The sequence below is a fragment of the Hydra vulgaris genome, chromosome 08 (genome assembly GCF_038396675.1).
Source record: "Hydra vulgaris chromosome 08, alternate assembly HydraT2T_AEP".
NCBI classification, from domain to species: domain Eukaryota; kingdom Metazoa; phylum Cnidaria; class Hydrozoa; order Anthoathecata; family Hydridae; genus Hydra; species Hydra vulgaris.
In genome coordinates, this window is record NC_088927.1 from 56,392,501 (window position 1) to 56,415,526 (window position 23,026).

The 23,026-nt window shown below is 27.0% G+C and overlaps 1 protein-coding gene across 2 annotated transcripts in view; it reads right to left on the reverse strand.

Annotated features, from left to right (window-relative positions):
* Positions 1-23,026, reverse strand: part of LOC136083999 (TNF receptor-associated factor 3-like) — a 92,069-nt gene that overhangs the window by 63,256 nt on the left and 5,787 nt on the right. Inside the window, exons 2-3 of one of the 2 annotated variants that reach the window (XM_065803988.1) lie at positions 6,996-7,102; positions 5,239-5,418 (exon numbers count right to left, since the gene is read on the reverse strand). In XM_065803988.1, the coding sequence (XP_065660060.1) occupies positions 5,239-5,405 (167 nt within the window). In that variant the 5' untranslated portion in view covers positions 5,406-5,418; positions 6,996-7,102. The remainder of the gene's footprint in view (positions 1-5,238; positions 5,419-6,995; positions 7,103-23,026) is intronic. The other variant, XM_065803987.1, reaches the window with a different exon arrangement.

The following is a 23,026-nucleotide window of genomic DNA, read 5'->3' on the forward strand; positions in this document are numbered from 1 at the left end:
ATATATATATATATATATATATATATATATATATATATATATATATATATATATATATATATGTATATATATATATGTATATATATATATATATATATATATATATATATATATATATATATATATATATATTTATATATACATATACATAAGGAAATAAAACCTTTACAACATATTTAATTTTACAAAAGTATAAAAAATGCAAATAATTCAAAATAAAAATACACTGTATTTTTTGTACTTTTTTGCACTGTAATTAGTTATTTTTTATTCAATAACTCATATAATCTGATAATTGTAAAGCAGCTTTAGCTTCTTTTTCTTTACCATCTTGGTGCAAACTACAATCCGATGCAAACAATAGCTAGGAAGATGAAAAAGATGATTACTTGAAGAATCATAGTTCACCTGGGGTCTGGACACTACAATTTAATAACAGCAAAGTTATCTATATCAATGATGACATTTAAATGAATATTCTTATCAATTACAAATGGAACCATTATTGGTTCATTCTGTACCCATTGTTTGTTATTCTCTTCGAAACGAATTTTAGAGCTTTTGCATGTTCCACCTTTATCAAAAATGGTTTATGAAATTAGACAAGTTGTTATGTGCTATTAACTTCGTACCATTTACAAGTGCACCCAACATAATAGTATCAGTTAACTTTAAGTTTTCTTATTTTATATATGAATCAATATCAATATTTTTCATGTTTTAAGTATATAAAAACATGAATTACACTTACAAAATCTTATAAATAGATAGTTTAAGATGTATCAATATTAAAACAAGTTTATAACACTAATCTAGACTAACTGAAACCCAATTATTACATAGTCATTTAAAACAAAATACATATCGTGTTTTCGCAAAATTCATTTCATGTTAATTAATCATGTGAAACGTAAAAGTATTTGATTATATAGGTGAAATTTTACCTTAAAAAAGTACTTCAAGTGCCCCGTCATCTGAAATCATTTTATTTGGCATAACTTACTTGCAAAATAGTGTTGTAATTGCTCAATTCAAAGATAATACTTGATTTTATTAAATTTGCAATAAAAAGAGAGGTTTTAAAATTAACAAATATTTTATGGTTATTACTGACGCAAAAAATATTTTCGAAAAAAAAAAAAAAACCTAAAAATTTTTTTTTAATTAGAAAAACCTTTTTATTTTACAGCTTATAAGCATACTGCTTGTTAATTACATAAAAAAATATATATTTTATAAAAGCTGAACGTTTAAACTATGAATTGGTATACAATAATGTAATTTTTGAGAATTTTTTTTTACTTATGTCAACCTCCTGGCCCACTGTGCATTGTATCGACGTTTTCATATAGGGACAATATACACTTATTACATTAAAATTATACAATTATAGATAGAAATTTATATTTTCGTTTTTCTCTTTAAAAAAAACAAAAATATATGAAAATCGTTTTTTTTAATGTCAACTTAAAACTGTTTATTACTTCTTTTTTTTGCTTTACCTTATCAAATTTTTTTGCCGATAACAACAACCGCTCCAAAGAAATAAAAACAAAAACAGTACAAAAGTTTTTTAAGCTATTTTTATTTTTTTCTATTTAAATTTATATTAATTTCCTATTTTATTAGTTTTGCTTTCTTTGTTTTTGAAACTTGGTTTTTTTCCGCAACGACTAAAGAACTTGCAATTGGCCGTGACCAAATTGTCAAAAATATTATACTCATGCGTGGACATACAAGACAAAAAACCGCACGCATTACCTGGGAAGACTTGTCTAAAAACATCCTACATTAACCTAATAAAATTGAATCACAAGTTAAGTCTAGCCCTTTTTTTGAATTGTTATCAGGATGTTCAGAAACCATTGGTTTTAATATAGTAAATGCTTTTTTAATACTTTAGCTATTCCAGTTTAGCTATCTATTCCAGTAATAGCTTACTTTACCATCAAAAATGAGAGAAGAATCACAGATAATAATAACGTTGCATTACAGAAAATCATTATTTGAATCCTCTGAAAAATAAAAAAATTTAAAACAACAAAAAATAGAAAATGAATGTGGTTAAGGACAGAGTGAAGAAAGGGTTGAAAGTTTAAGTGTTGAAGAATGGAAATATTATGTTTTGTAATGGATTATGAAATAAGGCTGAAAGAAAAAAAGTGGAGTAAATGTATAAAATGTACAACTTGGTCTCATTCGGACAGTTATTCGTTTCAAAAACTGGTGAAGCAATCTGCGGTTTAAGTGACAAATGACAATGCGTTTGATTACATGATTGGCTAGTGACAAATTGAGTATGTATTATGTTTGTTTGCTTATATTTTATATATTATTATTAGCTGCGTTATACTATAAAACGATTACCTTATTTAATCTCTTAAAATTCTCTTTGGTTTATTGTTATTTATTTGAATTACTTCAAGAATAATCTGTATTGTTTTGCCTTTCACGACGACGGTAGGTGTTGTCAATAAAGTCTTTGATGATCAAAGCAATGTAGTTTTGAAACTTTTATTTTGTTAGGTTTTAGTAGAATTGTAGAAGATTAGAAAGTATCAAGTTCTTTATTCAAAAGTTATTAGATTGCCTGTATTAAATTAATTAGCGCTTAAGTGTCACAATTTGCCCCTCGTTACCCAAATATAACTTCATGCAGTATAAGTTGTTGCAGTAATTATTGCAATGCATATATTATTTTCATATACTATGGTATATAGTAATATAATATATTATTATATACCATAGTATATAGTATATATGTATAATAAGGTAAAATAATTATTAATGCATAATGTATAATAATGATTACTAAAACAAGTTAAGAACTACTACAGTTTTACTGTACTTGAAATAGCTAAATATTTACAGCATTATAAAAATTTACTTCCTTATTAAACATATTTTTGTAATTCTATAATAAATTAACTTTCTAAGTTTGTTTCTTAGTTATATTTTACAAATAATTTTTTTTAATGAAAGGTTTAAACTTTTTTAAATTAAACAAGTAAACATTAAAAGCGCCGATTGCCAAAGAGCTGGTATCAAACCACACAATACCCTTGTCACCATGTACAGCCCAATCATCATTAGCTGTTGGCAAAAACCTCTTGAAGTACACACTTTTCATTCCAAACCTCATTGTTCTAACTTTTTTTTAACAAAACGACTCTTCTTTTCAAAAAACTGCAAACTGTCTTTACCAAACACAAACTGGCATTTTTGGTATTAAATTGCATCAAGCTTGAGTAGATGGTTTATAAAAAAATAATAGTTAACTCAAATATAAAATATCTAAAGTTAACTAGTTGCTATATTATTTGAAAAATAAGTTTGAAAAATCAACATAAACCGCTTTAAAGAAACCATTATTTGTTGAATTACAAAAAAATTTGTCATTAAAAATATGTGAAAGTTAAACATGACTAATTTTTCCAATGCTTTAATCATATTTCTATATGCGTTTATCTAAATCTAAGCAAATTGCAAGCACGCTTTTTTAATCCAAATATATGGCTTTTATGTAAAACTACCCTTTTTTGCAGGACTCAACATGTCTTGTAAATTATGAAAATTAAAAAATAAGTTATTTACGAATCACTATGTATAAAATTACGCCGATAAAAATTTTACTCTAACCTTCGTATTAAAGTTCATTAATTATAACTCATTTTAGTTAATGTTTCTTAATAAACTAAGTGTAAAAGTTAAATCTAAAATAAGACACAATTGGGAAGACTTGCTACTTTCAAACATTGCTGCTCACAAATGCAAAACACAATTCTTCTGTTTAAATTTTTTTAATTTTGAAATCACCTCAAATCAATTCCCGCTGGACAATATAAGCTTGCCACCAACCTCGCTCACACACAATGTCATCACAAGAGCCCCATTAAATCCAATCTGTTCGCCTTCCTTACTAATAAAACTAAATTTTTAAAAATGTCTGTTAGCAAATAAGAGAAATACTATTATCTCATTGACAAAAATGTTGTCCATGTCGGCGGATACTCCCCACTTCACCAAATCATCTTGATGTTTAATGACACTCAAAGATATTTCATAATCACTGGCGCAACATTTAATCCAATACCAATTTGTGTCAACTCTTGTATTCGTTTTGATAAAACTGCTCTCTCCAGTTCAAAATATGTTTGATTTTATATCTTTATTTCGTTGGATAACAACTATTAAGAGAGTTTTTCCTTTGGAGAGTTCTATTTTGCTTTCGTCATCTTCTATTAACCATTTACGACTGATTCAATCTTCTTGTTTGTTTTCGGATTCTGCACTTGCATGTTTTGGTATGTTGTATTAGGAAACTTTGTTAAATCATTGGTTGGAGCCTTCTCTACTTCTTTATTTCCATTTAACTTTCTATTTGACGCTATCAAATATTGATGATTTTCATGATCTTGCTTTTAATGCCAAAAACACATTTCTCTCCAACATTCAATTATCGTTTTATAAAAAATTTGTATGCATCTACAAAAAATGCTGCTAACAAATAACGATCGACTTCCCCTTTTTCTCGCCTACCTTCAGCGTTTAAAGCATCATATACTAAATTTTTCAAAGAAGGGTTGGAAAAATTAATTGCAGTTTTACATTCTGCATTGTAGCTACTACTTTCGGTCGTTGTATCTAAACGGCAACGTACAAAGTTCCATCATACGTTTAAATTATATCAAATAATTTTATAGTTTAATCCATGTCCGGTTAGCTTGTAATTTTCTTTGTTGAAACAAATACTTCTTTTCATTCCAAATAAATTATCATTTGTTATAAAGTACCCACAATAATCGGCAATAAAAACCGCTTCATACATTATTTTAATTAAATTAATTAAGAGCTGATTAAAAAAAGAAACCACATTACTACTAAAGAATACTCTTGAACTTTCTACACCCAAATTACATTTTATACATTGAATGAAAATAAACCCTTTTACATTAAATGAACATTGGGTCAGATATATTGAATCAACGTTGTGTTTATACTGTAAAAAAATCAACTTTTGCAAGATTAATCTTACATTGGATCAATATAACAAATCGAGCTGTTTTTTTTTAAATCAAAGTTGATATTAGATCAACGTTGGGTTAGCGTCAAAACAAAAAAAGGCAGCATTAGCAATTGTTTTACGTATTTTGGTCAGTGAATGTATGCTATCTCGGAAATATGGATTTTTATATGCGTGTCATATTACTTGCAATTTCAATCTACAAATGTTAATACCTTTTTCTCATTTCTTCTGCGCATGACAAACAAAGACGATGACCACATTGTGTTTGAACAGGCTCACGAAGAGCCATTTTACATACAGGACATTCATGTTCATCTAAAATCTCATTTATAAAATACGCATCGTATCCACCGATATTCTCCTCATTTAGGTTTTCCATTTTTTTTCTTTTGCTAAACATAAATATGTTGATATTAAACTTTTTTTTAACTTTTTTTAGTTAAAACAAAAAAACTTTTAAACTGTTTTGTAAACTGAAATATTGAAACTTCGATTTTGTATTCTAATACTTTAATGAATGTTTGCTTACATTAAAGTGTCATTTTGTCAAAATTTGCTGAACCTGTCATACTGCGTTTGATTTAATTTAATCTTGTTGTGTTGTTTAAAATGACTACATCACTTTTTTGGTTGGTTGTTTTAGTCACTTAATGATACTTAAAAGTAGAAAAAACTTATTTGTAAAGTTCAAAAACATATATAAAAAGATCCTATTAGCTAACGCTCCTAACGCTTTAAACCTAGTCATTTTCCAGCTAAATAAAAGATCAATGGCGTCAAACAATTTATAAATGCATTTGTAAATTTATACATATCTCAATGGGAATTTTCAAAATACAGTAGAAATAGTTCAGATTGTTTTTGCGATGACACGTTTTAATACCCTTACAGAGAGATTAGGGTACAAATAGGTATGTGTATTAAAATTTTAAGTTTATTAAATACTAAATAATTATATATAACTAAACTCTACAATAAAGTATCTTAAGGGTGAAAAAACTATCAAATGCAAGCAGATCTACTCAAACTTAATAAATTTTAAGAAACGAAATTTTGAAACATGGATTTATTGAAAAAGTTGTAGAAAAATCTTGTTATTTAATTTTCTAAATTATTATTACTTTCTAAATATTCACCTAAAGGAATCTAAGCTGGTATCAAAAAAAATTACTTTTACCACAAAGCACTTTTTGAGGGGACTATATTCTTAATAAAAAAAAAGAACATAATCCTTTCATAAAATGGTTGGTTTTTTTAGCCGAAAAGTAAAATTAATTTTATTTCAGACCACAGAAAACAAAAGAGAACTGTAACTTAGAGTTGCGAGAGTATGTGGTAATGATAGTTTCACCTTTCAAAGTACTGAAAAAATTTAATTCTTCCCAGTGGGCACGGTACGCTTTTAAAATGTTTTTTAGACGTTTTTATAAGGTTTAAACCTAACTTTCATATGCAGCCCTAGAAACAAAAAGGAGTCAACAAATCCAGGACAGTGACTATAATCCTGTCAAAACGGCTATTTTCATAGCCACAAAAATTTTTAAAAAACATTACAAATGGCTTGTTTTGTAATATCTCAAGAACTCTAATTCACAAGAACAACTTTCATTTTAGGCATGTATGTTTTAATAGTATGCCACAAGATTCAGAAGAAAAGTTAGGACAGCGGGAAAGAAAAAAAAAAAGTTTGCTCCTATTACATGTTTGAAAAGCTTCTTCAAATCCAATTGAAAAGGTTGCCAATAGTAATACCTACAATAGAATCTTAAAATAGTTTAGAAATCAACAAATGATTTTAATGGAAAAAGTGTTTAATTTGATTATGATAATTATGCGTGATAAATATATATAGAAACTTAAAAATTGATTTTTCCAACCTTAGCACGTAAACCAGACTTTAAAAACATTTTTAATGATCACCATAAACTAATACTAAACTAATGAAAAAAGTTTTGGTTGAGTGACAAACCTGGCGGTCTCTCTGATTCACAGTGCTGGTGAAGAAGATATGATTGGTTCTGTTTCACTACTTTGGAGCATTGAAGCTGAATTCCTGGTCAGCATTTTCCACTCAACCTTCAAAAGTGGTATTTAAATACATAATTATATAAAGATAAATGCTTCATTACAATGAATGATTTAATATAAATAGTGGTATGGTTTTTTAAATAAAAAGGTAAAAAAAAACAATAAAATTTTTAGAGAATAATAGGCTTACTTTATAATAACACTTTAATAAAGTTAATGAGTTTAGAAAATTATTTTTATTTTTTAAACATGAGAATTACCTTTGATACTCTCTCTCCTAACGAGTCTCTGGGTGTATTTCCCGACTTCATTAAGTAAAGGTTTCCTCTGCAACTAGAGCAAACTACAGTTGGGTAATTACAAATTTCAAGGGAATACCCAGGATATATATACAGCTTCATAAGATCTTCTTTTGTAGAATTTACAGGGTATAAAGACTTGGACCTCGCTCCAAAAAATTCCCAGCAGCAGCACCAAAAGTCGTTTCGTTAAAAGACGGCAGTCGATGAGCTAGCAACAGCCATTTTCGTTTATTTAATAAAGTTTAAATGAAAATGGTTGCTATCAGCTAATGATTAAAACATTAATTAAATCCAAAAAATAACACGGGTGTCTTGTTTCAATTGACATGGTTTTATAAAAAATATGTAATTTTGAGAAAAATGTAACTTAAAATGTAATCTTCAGAAAAAGTAATTGTAAAGCTTTTTTTTAATTTTTTTTTAAATTGATTTCACAGTATTTGATTCTTAAATAAGTATAAGTAAAAGTTATTTGTATCACTCGATAGAAGACACCTGTTGTTTATTATTCGTTGTTTGTTATTCTTGCATAAGACTTACGCTTTTCATTACCCACAATTTATGTCCTCATTAGACGACTCTTTTTTACCGATTTTTTAGTAGCTTTTTTAAGCATTTATTCGTGGCTTTTAATTACGATTTTTAACGTGTTAACACGCGATTTTGACTTAAAAAACATTTTTAATGATCAAAATAAACTAATACTAAACTAATGAAAAAAGTTTTGGTTGCGTGACACGACATAAAACCTGGCGGTCTCTCTGGTTGACAGTGGATAATAAGATCTTAGTGATCTTCTTTCGGAAACCTAGTTTCTTTTTTTCGGAAACCTTGTTTAGACTGTTATTACGCTTTGTATATATATATATATATATATATATATATATATATATATATATATATATATATATATATATATATATATATATATATATATATATATATATATATGTATATATATATATATATATATTTATTATATATTAATTATTTTGGTAATACATGCGTATTTGTTAATTTTTTAAAACCAAGTTCTTAGACTTTAACCTCAAAATGGCAATTTTAAAACTTGTTTTTTTCAAATACCGCTAATGGGGCCACCTTGAGCATTGCAACAAATCGTCAGCCCGAAATACTAGAGTCGTTTACAACACTGTATTTAAATTGAGAAATTTGCATTCAAAGTTTAAAGTACAAAATCTTTTTATATAAATTTAAATTACATGGTGAAATTTAACAAAGTTGACTAAAATTAGTATAACTTTTTGTTTAAATGGTAAAGAAAACAAATAAAAAAAACTTCCCCCTTAACTAAGAGCACTGTTTTTCAAATACGACAAATGTATTTCGAAATCAGAACATTTTGTCGGAATGCAATTGTCACAAATGCAATTAGTTTGATAGTAGGTGAATTAAGATTAAGTTTACTTATATTGTTACTAACAATGATTTATAACTTTAGAATAACTTTAGTTTCACAGTCCTTCTCATTTTTTTTTTCTTTAAATTATTCCTGGTAACGAATTTTTTGTCATTTTATTTAGATATATAGAGTTTTATACATAAATATACATCTTCAAGGTTCTTATATAGAAGTTATTAGGCTTCTTATACAAAATTCACTTACTCAATTTATAAATAACTAAATATTCACCATTTTTTGTTTTTTTAAATTAAGCAACTTTTAATAATATTATTTAGTTTCAAATAAACGAAAAATAAAATAAATATTTTATCACACATATCTTTTATTTTGTCTGCGAAAAATAATATAAATAAGTTAAACCTTAAATATAAAAAACAGTCATTTCCATTATTGAACCTTTTTTTTTACAATAAAGAAATAAATATATACAATGTTTATTAAAAAATCTTACAAAATGATATATTTAACTGTTCAGACTTGTGACTTGAAAAAAGTATTATTAAATACAAGATCATTACCAACAAAATATTTTATCATTGACTCAAGATCATTAAATTTTTTATCCGAGAGCAAAAAACGTAATGAATAATTTTTAATGGAGGAAATGCTTTCAGAAATTTAACTTTCTGTTTATTCTTTTTCTGAGGGGTACCAATCTTTCTTCAACTATCGGACCTGACAAAGATTTTTTGAAATTAATATAAAAAGGTAGATATTTTCAGGACAGATTAGTTTTACTTTTGAATAAGGTACTTTATGGAAATATAAGACTTGGAAGCAAGTTTGAAGTTTTTAAAGTCGTTTTTGTACATATGTATGGCTTTCAATTCTACTCCAGAAGTTTTTCAATAGATAACAGTAGTTTAAATAAGGTAGGAGAACCGTAAATCTCATAATTTTTTCCTAATCGCACTATGCGCAGTGTCAATGTTCTGTACTGAACTATGACCAGGTTCACTATACTTCTGTTCATTAAGTGATATTCCGCTTTCATTTTAAAATTTTTTATTGCCACAGACACAATTGAGTTTTTATTCTGGAGAACACAAGAATTAGACCACAAAATAATTTGATTAATTGATATGGTAGGACAGTCTTGAACAATTAAGTTTAATAGTTTATACAGACAATTTCTAAATTCATTTGCACCTCTACCAGTCATAGATTCATTCCGAAGTGCACAAAAACTTTTGTTATTTAAAAAACATCGGACTGTGAAATTATAGAAATTTACTTTTCTTTTATAATAGAATGCAGAAATATTAGCAATTTGAAAGGGAAATACTTTTTCTAAATCAAAAGTTATAACTGCTGTGGTTTTTCATTCTCCATTTGCAACTTTTAGCTAGGTCACATTTTCTTGTCTAGATAAAAGCTTACTCTCTCTATGCTTCATTATTTGTTGATCATCTTCTTTGTTTCTATACTCTTGACCTAAATCACACAAATCTTTTTTTGGTTTATGAAATGCTAAACTAAACTCTGTATTAAAAGTTGAATAATAAACATTTTTTTTTACATTGAACTCTGGGTAAGCTTGTGTAAACAACATGTTCATTTCAATTGTACTCAATGGCGACACTAATTATTTTTTGTTAGTATTCTGTCTGCAATAATGTGAATCCACTGTTGGAAAACTATTTATATGTTCTCTGATCTTATCTAAGACTTGATAAAGACTTTTTTGACAAATCATTTTTCCTCTGTTTGGGGACCTTGGTTGTCCACTTACTTTATTTATCACGTTATTAAAATTATAGTTAAGTTATTAAAATAATACTAAAGTTTTTAGGAAAAATTTACAAGCTCTCCTTCTAATGAATTTTTACATTCTAAATAAATTCTTGAATATTCTAAAAGAAACTTCAAAAATTTATTTAGAAGTTAAGAATAATTATCTCTTTAAATCTATTCGAGCACAAAACGTATTGTAATAAAACTTTTGCGCAAGTATTTAATATTTCCTTTTCATTATTAGGAGAAATGACAGTAAAAGAAAAAGATGAGTTAGTAGGGTCTTCCAAAACATATTAAGGAGCTTCTTCCCCCACTTGGTGGTTAGGTTCCTATTCCATTAGTATCAGATTATCAGCATCAAAAGCCATAAACAATCCTCCTGCAATTTTTTTTTCTTTTAGAAGTTATTGGTGTATAATCTACAGGTTAAACCTTGCTTGAGGCGATATATCGAAGCGCCGTATTTATTTTAGGTAAATCATATAAATAAGTAATTGCATTGTATTACGAACTGTTTTAGTTTGTCAAATAATTTATTTATACTTTTTATGTGTATTGCATTTTTATGTGTATTGCAGTGAAACTCTTTTTTAAAGCTCCAAGTTCAGTTTTAAACAAATATGTTTTACATTATTACGAGTCAAAATTGTTAATTAGAAAAATTTGCGCTTATGAGTTTGAAAAGTCTTTGAGTAAAATATTATTATCCATTTCTATTTATTTAACCATAAAATTAAAAATTAAAAACTTAATTATACTTTATAAAAATAAGTTCGATGTTATTCGTATAGTTAAAAACTTGTCAATCGACCTTAATAAACATATAAGATAAAAAAATATTAAGTCAAAGAAATAATGGAGTAAACTGCAATAACACATTTAGAAAAAAAAAATTAATAGGAACAATAATATTTAAAAAAATCGGAATCAGAAAAAAAATATTAAAGAAATAAAACTGATAAAAACGGAAAAAAGTGAGAGAATAAACGGATAAGCTAAGTTGAGTGAGAAAAAAATGTACGAGAAAACGGAGCCTGGTTGTGCGAAAGGTGCAGTCGCACTGCGCGGAAATTTTTGGCGGGTCAGAAAACTAATTACAAATCATTTTATTACTTCATTACTTACATAATTAATTATTGTATACATATAATTTTTGCTTCTGCGTCACAATAAACTAATTTAGCTTCTGCATCAAATAGAAAAGGAGGAGGCGATTTTAAAAACAGATTGTAAAAAGTAAATACAATGTATGTATGAATGAATGTGACATCGCATCAATTAACTTACAATTTTACCGTTTATCCAGATTTCATTGCATTGCATCAAGCTAAATAATTTTAACATTATTGTTATGTTAATGTTAGTTTATTACTTTTAGATGTTATGAATTTTTAGTTTTACTAATATTACTGAGATTAAATTTTAGTTGTAAATAAAATAAATATGTTGGCTTTCTACATAAATGAAACTCATTTTTTAATTGTAAAACGTTTTTTTGGTGTCAAACATGTAAGTTTTTTCTACGTAAAACTTTTTTAAACCAGTAGTTTAGAAATATAGATATAAAAAATAAAGATATTTCATAATTTTTGAGCGGAAATTTTTCCTTTTTGTAACACGTCAAAATATTGAATACAAAAATCAAATTTAAAGCATTTAATGGTTAATTTAAAAAGTGCCAATCCAATTGATCTTTTACAGTTTATTCATAAATATTCTTAGAAAGCTGCTTACCTGCTAATCTGTCAGAGGGTATTTTTGACACTACCAGTGACAGTTGCATCTTGTGAAAGTTTTATTAAGTTGAAGATCATAAAAAACTATTAAAGGTCTTCAATGGGCCCAGACAGATTATCAAAATTGTCTATCATCAACAAATGAATTAACACCGAAGATGTTATAAATGATTTCGCAGCACTGAAGGCTAGAAGAGTAAACTCAAAACGATATTTGAAAAATATTGAAACATTGTTGTTATTGAAGTTTATTAAAAATAAAAATTAGCTTGACCTTTTATTATCATTATTATTTTTACTTTGCGCCATATTTCAGTCTCGCACCGGGCGTCCTTTTGGCGTGCTACGGCACTGCGAGAAAACACAAATTTAAATAATATAAGTTTACAAGGATAGAGTGAGAGAAAATAATTTCCGTAAACAAATATAAAAAACAAAACGAAAATTTTAAGAAAATATAGAAACCTTCTTTCATAACTTCTTTCGCTATTCTATTGTCTTGCTTATTTTCTTGTGTATTCTCAAAGTCTTTGTATATGTATTGTCCAGTTCCACATACACAGAACACATTGCATAAATTTAAGGCGTAGGTATGCACAGATAGGTTATTTAAATGCATGCATAGTATTCATTTAAATAACCTAATACGCGCATATATACATAGAGGGTTGGGATAAAAAGTTATTTTAATTTAATTTTATCAAATTGAAAAAGTTCAACAAAATATCCCGACTTTCATAATCAGTGCATCATGATCAGAAACAATTTAGTTCTATATGTTAACTTTGTAAATGTTTTTTGAGCATTGTTTTTATCAATATCCTAACGAAAATATTTTTAATGGTAAAAATAAAATTCCTTCACAATAATAATCAAAGTGATGAAAACTTGGAAGTGGGGGGAATTGGAGTATGGCATATTTTTTGTATCAACATTCTCTCTCCCCACTCCACTAAATATTTAGTAAGTCCATAATTAAATATTTAAAGTCTAAATAAGAGTTTTAAAAAAACTTCGACATTTTGTAGAAGAAACTGGAAATAATTTTAAGAAAATTTGCTTAAAAGCAAGTTATATATATAAAAAAAACTTTAATTTTGATTTCAGGGCCGATAAAGCCGATAAAGGGGTGCGTGCCCTCGACTTTTTTCTTAGACAACTTTTTTTATTATTTTTTTTTAGTTTCTAGATTAGGACATTACTTTAGAGACTGACAATTGTGGCCTCGTATTTCAAAAACCGTCAGCCTTAAATATACGTAAAGGAAAACATTGTATATATAGAATGAAATGTGTATTTCTGACATCCATTCAGAAAATATAGTATTGATATTTTAATTTCCTTGTAGTCTAAAATATTATTATTGTTATTGCTTTTTTCAAGTTAGCAATTTTTGGTTAAGTTTTTTTAAACAAAATTTATCTAATATTCATTTAGTTTTACTACCATTCATTTAGTTTTACTACCATTTTAATGTATTTTTTTGATAAAACACAGTTTCTTTTCAGATGGTAAAGCCAAATACATGTAAAAATATATGTAAATTTGTGATTTACATATAGTTTTACACGTTTTACGAGCTATTTTTTTTAAGAATTTTTAATTTTGTTAAAAGTTTTTGTTGTTTTCAAAAAAAGTGAGTTTTACATTTAAATGTAAAACTCACGTGTTTTACATTTAAATGTAAAACTCACGTGTTTTACATTTAAATGTAAAACTCACGTGTTTTACATTTAAATGTAAAACTCACGTGTTTTACATTTAAATGTAAAACTCACGTGTTTTACATTTAAATGTAAAACTCACGTGTTTTACATTTAAATGTAAAACTCACGTGTTTTACATTTAAATGTAAAACTCACGTGTTTTTAAAACAACAAAACTTTTCCTCACACTGAACCTCGGAATTCCTAAGGTTTGGTGGGAGGAAAAAGATCATTCAACAGACTGTTACTTTTGTCTAATAAAAGGCCTTAACTAAAAAAATGAAAGAAAAATAGTTTATCCTAATTTACCATCAACTTTAAGATCAACGTTTCATTAAAATTAAAAACCAGTGCAAGTATTCAAACAACAATCTTCTCTAGAAGAAATTAGAGATGTTTAAGAAGACAGTAACAGGAATGATGCAGATTTTGAATATCACAATTCAGCTTAAGAGATTTGATCAGCTAGAATTGAATGATTTGGCACATGATTTGGGCCTACCAAAAAAAGCTTCAAAAACTCTAGCGTCAAGACTAAATGAGAAAAAACATAGTTGAAAAAGGAATAAAAGTATTTTACTTTCATACTAGAGAAAATAATTTTCTGCAGTAGTTTCAAATTGAAGTGGTTTTATGTTTTTCTATAATACATCTGGTTTACTTAGGGAATTGGGGTTTTCAGATTAAATTGAATGTCGAATGTTCATTGATTATTTAAAGAAGAGCGACAAGTGCGTCCTGCTACATAATAGCGATTTATTTGGTGCAGTGTATACTGGGCATTCTTTCTGTCTTCGTGAAGAATATTGTGATTTAAAGAGAGTTATTGAGTTATTACAATATAAGAAGCATCATTGGACAATCTGTGTTGACCCTAAAATGGTGTGTTTCCTTCTTGGTTAAAAGTTTTTACACAAAGTATCTTTGCTTTCTCTGTATGTAACATAGAAGAGCTCGAGATAAGCATTGGGTTGAAACAAACGAGCCTCCAAGGTCTGATCTGAAGCCCGGAGATCTAAACATTTTACATGAACTACTTGTTGACAAAAAGAAAAGAAAATTTCCACCTTTGAACATAAAATTAGGTCTCATGAAGCAATTTGTGATAGCACTGACAACTAATGACGATTATTTTAAGTACATTGTTATAGTATTTCCTGAACTGCCAATTAAAAAAATTAAAGCGGTGTCTTTGATTGTACACGAATTCGACAGCTTATCAAAGATAAATATTTTACCAGAACTATTGTCGAATATTGAGAGCAATGCTTTAATATCATTTAAAGTCATCGTTAAGAACTTTCTTGGAAATACATAGACACAAAATAATTTACAAAGAAACTGTTTAGCGACTTTTGGAAAATTATAAGGCATTTAGTTGCAATAAGAGCATTAAACTATATTTTCTGCATTGCTATATGGCCAATTTCGTGAAAATTTTAGTGCTGTCAGTGATGATAACAATATCATCAAGGCTTGAAGGTTGTGGAAGAACGTTTTCAAGGTAATTGGGATATACATATGATAGTCGACTTTTTTTGGAGCATAAAACGCCATAGTCCTCAATCTGAACATTCCAAAAAGAGTTATAAACGTACATTTTTACCCTAATTAAAATTGATGTATTCAGTAGCCATATTATTTGTAAAAACATTATTTGTGTTAAATGAACATTGCAGTCTAGCCTAGTCTTTTATTTTCTTTTGTATGGTAATATTTAGATAAAATAAGCTTATATTGGCTAAGTACTTTATAATTGACATTTTATCACATTTTTTAAGAAAATGAATATAATTTAATTTATATATTATAATCTGTAATTTAAAAACTTGACATAATAAAGAAAAAACAGGATCATTTTTTAATTTAGCACCTATAAATTAATCAATAACTTACTTCATATTCCATTCAAAAAAACTTTGGGTTCTCCAGTGTTTCTTATTATTACTATTATTACTATTATTGTTATTATTGTTATTTTTATTATTTTTGTTATAACCTTTTTTAATCCATAAAAAAATTATGAGTTTTTATAAGAAACTCAAAATGGTTTTTAATGTTTTGTATAAACGAGTTTAAATATATTAGTTTGTCGTCTTTTTACAAAGAATATTCAATACTTATATTTATTTATATTTGTTATATTTTAACACTAATGGACATTTTTACAAAAGTGTTAAATAGAAAAAACACTGCATTAGTTTTGTTTTTAAGATTGCTTAAAAACGCATCAACGGTTTCTTAAATGTTTTTAAAACATATTCAATATTTCTGAGACCTCTCTAGCATTCTAGTTTGTTGAAAGACAAATACTAATTATGTTGTATCCCATTTTATTGCTACTTGGTAGATTATTTACGAATAAATATTTTGGAGGAACCACATTTACAATTTTAACTTATTTTACATATTAAAATATTCTTGATGAAACTTAAAGCTGTTTTACCTAAATAAGGTTTTCCGCAGCTTAAAAAACTTAATAAACCGACTTAATTAACACTTGGTTTGCTAAAACTTTGTAGTTTAGATTTATTCCTAGTTGTTGAAAATGACTATAAATAGCCCCAAGTTTAAAAACAGTTATATAAAAAGCATTACGATAATTTTTCTAAACTTAGAACCTTAAAAACGTTGGAGGTATGAATATAAACATATATGTTAATTCATACCTCCAAAGCATTTTTTATTGGGAATGGCTGTGAACATTAAACATTGATATAGTATAGAAATTTTGAATATGTCGCTTTTAAAACTTTTTAGTTTTGCTCTAGAACAATGGGTATTGGACATCTCAAGGCATCCGACAAACATCGATCGCACATCTATACTCATACTTATCCAACAATCATATCAACATTTATATCGACATGTCGCGATGTTAGAATTATCGTGTTCTATCTCCTCTTTTAAAAAAATTTAAGTTATTGGTAGAGTTGCCTACCTCAGAATAATGTTTTTCCATTGTATTAAAATCTAAGTTATAAGTAAAAAAGTTGCGGAAAAAACATTAGTTATAAAAAAAACTTTATGTCGTCCCCTAAAGTCTTTCCTTTTAACCGTTTTATCTCAAAAGTAAAAAATGTGGAGAAAGAATAAGATAATTCTAACGTCGCGATGTATTAAACTTAAGAAAAAAATTTATACTAAAAATTATGTGACTTTATATTGTTTAAGCACTTTTGACTATATATGTTTATAAATAAGATTTTACTTAACTATTTAAAGTGGTACCCTTTGATATACCATATATCGATAAAACTTGATTTATCATTTAAAACTATGATATATCACTCAGTGGCGGATACAAAGGGTAAGGTGGTGGGGGAGCGGGGGTATAAAGGGGGGTAACTAACCCCCTTAAGAAATATCAAACATCAAAATATTATTGAAAAATTTGTAAAAGAAAAAATAAAATACAAAAACCTATTCTGCAGCTAAATATTTACTTTTTTAAACTAAAACAAAAACTAAAACTAAAACAAAACTAACACCATTCCATAGCATTACAAAAAAATTGTTGCATTTTTCACATTTTTACGATGTCGAAGAAAAACGATGAAAGTTTCGAAACATTATAATGTTATTATCATTAATTCATTTAATTATATAATTAGATAACAATAAAAAACTGTAAAAATACTATCTTTCTATTATGATAAATTTTTAAAACTGTTTTTAAAAACTTACGAAAAATAATATATAGGTTTGGTTTTGATAGCAAATTTTTTTTTTATTAATTTTAATTTGTTGTATAATTTATATAGGTGATGGATATGCTTAAACTATTCTTAAACATACCATAAAGATATTAAGTAAAAGACGTCAGAATAAAGAAAACTTTAATGCTATACTTATGACTGCATCAAAGTTACTAGAAGACATGGGTTTAAAAATAAAGATTCCACGATTTACAGGAAAACAAACTAATCGCGCAAACCTCAATACCAATGATCCTCTAACTTACTATAGGGTCAATGTTTATTTACCGTTACTTGATAGCACACTTCTAGATTTACAGTTCAGATTTTCTGATGAAACCTTAAACTCTTTTAAATTAAGTGTAGCAATACCTAGAAATTTGTTAAATAAAACTAAGACAGAGTTAACAGCATCCATAACTAATATACTGAGTTTTATGAAAGGCCTGCCCAACATAAACACTGTTGCTGAGAATGTCCAACTAGTGAAAGTTTATTCAGAAATCGAATTTTGGGAGCTAAAATGAAAAGACGCAATCTAAAAAGCAACAAGACCTACCTGAATGTGCACCGGAAGCATACAAACAATGTGATAGTAATGTTTTCCCTATAATTAAATGTATTTTGCATCTGTTTTGCACCCTTCCTGTTAGCGTTGCTTTGGGAGAACGTAGTTTATTGGTTTTAAAAAGGCATTAAACTTGGTTAAGATCCAATAAAAGACAAGAACGATTAAATGGATAAGTTATGATGCACATTCATAAATATTGTGTCATAAATGTCGAAAAGATTATTGATAGTTTTGCATCTTCGAAAACTAGAAAGCTCAATTTTATATTGTTTTTTGTTAAATTTATAAAAGTCTTTAATAATAAAAAGAATATACTAAAGATATTATTTTGTTGCACATTACAGACAGGGCCAGATTTACCTAAGGCAGACAAGACTGCAGCCTGTGTACCATGATTTTAGCGGGCTCAATTTTGAAATGGAATATCGTTGATAAAAAGTTGGAAAAACGAATTTTACCGGCAGCTTCATGTTTTATTGATGCTAAAAGAACGGAACACTTAGCCACTCTCTTCTCCTTCATTGAAGCAGACAGCATCTGATCATATAGAAAAACCTCTTTTTAAAATTTTTAATCTTTCCCTAAAAAGCGACATTTTTCCTGACCAACTAAAATTAGCAAAAATAAATCCGATATACAAAGGCGGCGATGACTCAATAAAATCTAACTACAGACCAATTTCCATACTTTCTTGTTTTTCTAAAATACTAGAGCGTATTATGCACAGATTGTACAACTATCTTGAAAAAAACAACATTCTTTATCATAAACAGTTTGGATTTCGCAACAACCATTCCACGGAATATGCAGTAATTGATCTTGCCAACCAAACTTTAAATGGTTTTGATAACGACAGTTACACACTCGAAATTTCTCTAGATCTATCAAAAGCATTTGATACTGTCAACCACAAGATTCTAATTTATAAACTACACAATTATGGAGTAGTTCACTCCAATTTAAAGTGGCTGCAATGTTATTTACAAAATCGTAAACAAGGAGTACCATATGACTTAACATGTTCCCCATTTAAATCAATAAATTGCGGAGTTCCCCAAGGATCAATACTTGGACCCCAGCTGTTTTTAATTTATATTAATGATATTTATTTGTCTTTAAAAATACTTAATTATATTACTTTTGCTGATGACACAAATGTTTACTTTTCTGCCTCAAATTTTAAAAATATTTTTTATTTTGTAAACACAGAATTAATATATCTTAATGAGTGGTTTGAAGCAAATAAACTTTCATTAAATATTGAAAAACGAAATATATTTTGTTTGCTAAGACATCTAAATCCGAGAACCTTCCACTCAAATTACCTGAACTAATAATTAACAATATTAAAATAAAAAGAGTTTTTTCAAAGAAAATACTAGGAATAATTTTCGATGAGAATTTAAATTGGAAAAGCCAAATAAAGCTAGTCGAGAACCAAGTTTCAAAGACACTGGGTATTATGTACAAGACAAAACATCTTTTAAATAGTTTATGTTTAAAAAGTTTATACTTTTCATTTATACATAGTCATATTAACTATTGTAATATTGCCTGGGCAAACAATCATTTATCTTTCCTAAAAATTATTTACACAATACAAAAGCAAACAAGTAGATTAGTTTTGGGCGCAAGTAGATACGAAAGTGCCGAGCCGTTACTCAAGGAAATATATGCTCTAAATGTATACAAACTAAATATATACCATAATTTGTTATTTATGTTTAAACTTCAAAATGAAATGAATCCAAAATATTTCTTCAAAAGTTTCACTCGAATTAATCTAATTTTGAAACAAGACATTCAATGAGTAATTACTACATCCCACTAACATCACTCTAAAAATCTGACTTCTCGACTATATGCCGGGGACCACGATTGTGGAATTCGGTTCTTGACGAAAGTATGAAAAAAATAAAATCTATCGCTACATTTAAAAGAACTATAAAAAAACACTTACTAAATTTAAACATTACGTACATTCTCTCATTTTTTTAAAAAAAATCGAAATAGTTTTGTATTTTTAACTTTTTATGTACTTTATTTAATTTTAATATTGTATTGAATATGTATATGCATATGAAGCGAACTAAAATTATTTTTTTTTTTTGTTTATTGTTTTTAATATGTATACGAATATGTACAGATTTGTGATTTTTTTTTTGTTATTTTATATTTTAACTTTATCTTAAATTTCTTCTTTTTTTAACTTTAAATTCTTTTTTTAATTTTAAGTTCTTTTTTAACCTTCTAAAATTTCTAACCAAATTATTATTATTTTTTTAAACTTATTAATTTCACTCTTTTATATAATATTGGAAGATGTAAAATTTAAATGTTATTTTTTATATTTCACAAACGGGTTTGATGATTAGTCATTTTGACTTCTACTTGCCCCAGTCAGCTTGTAATTATATATATATTTATTTGAATTTATAGATAACATTGTAAAATGTGTAAAATGACAAAAATAAAACTTAAAAAAAAAAAAAAAAAAAAAAACTCCTTGACTTTCAGGACATAGGACTTGTGCCAAAGGTCATCACAGATCAGTCTTCTCATGGTGTAATGAGACACATTCATATCTTTGCTCAGTTTCCTGATGGTGGTGCTAGGGTTTATGTTGATCGACTTCTATACTTTGCTGATGAAGGCCTTATTCCTGATTGATTTGTGAGCACTCTTTTCTTTTCGTTCTACAGACTCTGCACCATCATTAAACCTCCTTGCAATAACATAAATTGTGCTTTTGGGAAGCCAAACCATTTTATAATCTCTGGGACAGAGTGCCCGGCGCAGAGAAACTCAACCACTGCAACTCTACGGCCATATTCCTTTGACATGATGTGCTAAATTTGCAATTTTTATTTTTTTACCCGAGAATACAATGTTTGTTTTAATTAATGTTTGAATTTCGCAACATAGAATTTAAAAACAAAAAAATGCCGGCAATTTAAAGTTGTCAGAATTTCGAGCATCCACCCTGTATAACAGACTAAATAGTTATTTTCAACGTTTGATTTTTTCAAGATATTTATATACAGATTTATTCAATATATTTATAAGCAAACTTTTCTGAAATTATTCTAAATAATCAAATAAAAAAATGGTTTATTTGAAAAAAAAAAAAGCAGACTATTTATTGTTGATCAAATTACCCCCCTTAGAACAAGGACCTAGATCCGCCACTGATATCACTAAAACAGAGATATATTATATAAAACTTGATATATCACTGAAACTATGATATATCATTTATCGATAAAAGTTCATAGTGTTCAAAGAGTTTCCTTTACAATAACATGTTTATATTTAAAGAAACAATTTTTTTATTTTTACTTTTGAAGAAATTTTTATGATAAGAAACATTATTTGTTAAATTACATTTTACTTTGTTAAACTTGTTAAACTACGTTATATAATGTTATGTTTTTTATATTATACGTTGCATTATATTAATTAACAGAATTGTAAAGTAATGTGGTGTAAATATTTTGAAGATATAATTAGAGATTGAAAAGTTTTTTACCACTAGATACCAGAGAGGGGGATAAAAAATATTTTCAACGCTATCTTAAACTAAATTACAATTCAATAATAGAATTCAGACTTCATCAAAGAATGTCTTGGTTTTGATGGTCAGAATTTAAATTCAACGTAAATCTTTTTGAACTGATGTATATATCTTTCTGTTTGTGCTGAGAGGCTCGTTGATATTGCTACAAGTAGTTTGTTTTTTAATTTGATACTGATATTTTTATATAACTTTGATTTTGCAATCAAATACGACAATACAATAATATAAACATATATCTTAGTTCTTCCCAATAAGTTTCTGCGTTTTTCAGGAGATTTTATGAGTATGACTTTATCGCATTGCCTAAAAATTTACACTTTTTCAAAAATAAAATGTTTTTTTTGCTATGTTATTAACATCCCTAATGTCGAGACAGCAACTAAAGTCCAGGAGCCTAATTTTTAATTTTTTTTAATGCGGTAACAAACCTTGAAGAACAACAATAACACAACAAAAACAAGCTGTTTATTTTCCGTAAATCGTTTTTACAATAGATTTAATAATAGTAATAATAACAACAATAATAATAATAATAATAATAATAATAATAATAATAAAGAGTAATACAACAGACCTAAGTTCAAAGCATAAAATTAAAAATGAAAAAAATAGATCATTAAACTACAGCTTTAATATTAAAAGAGCGAAAATATTAAGTTAAACCAACTTTTAATAAAGTTACTCTGTTATGCTTATTACTCTTACTTTTTTATTATTATTACTCTTAACATAAATATTGTTCTTGAAGTATATCTAAAACTAGTTGTTTTTTATTTTTACATTTATAATTTTCAATAAATAACTTGCAAAGTACAAATATATTATACGGTTATTGTAAATACGTACGAAAACATTTAAATTATAAAAGTAATTATACGGCAAAATAAACAAACAAATCTAATGTTATGTGCGTATAACACTCAAGCAAAGCAAGAGGAAACGGTAAATAAAGATCTCTAATGAGGCTGCGATCGTTGCTTTCACCACAAATGAATAGTATAATTGCGTAAACTGCCGTGTATTGAGTATGTTTCTAGCTTTGTATAAAATAACAATGCATTTGTAAAATCTAGAAGAAATAATGTTAATGTGATGATTCCAAGAAAAGTTTTTATCAATATAGATTCCTAAAAATATTGTTACTTTTTCGCTTTTCATGATTACATTGTCAATGTAAAGTTCAGCTAACAGATGTGGTATTCTATGTTTATTATAGAGT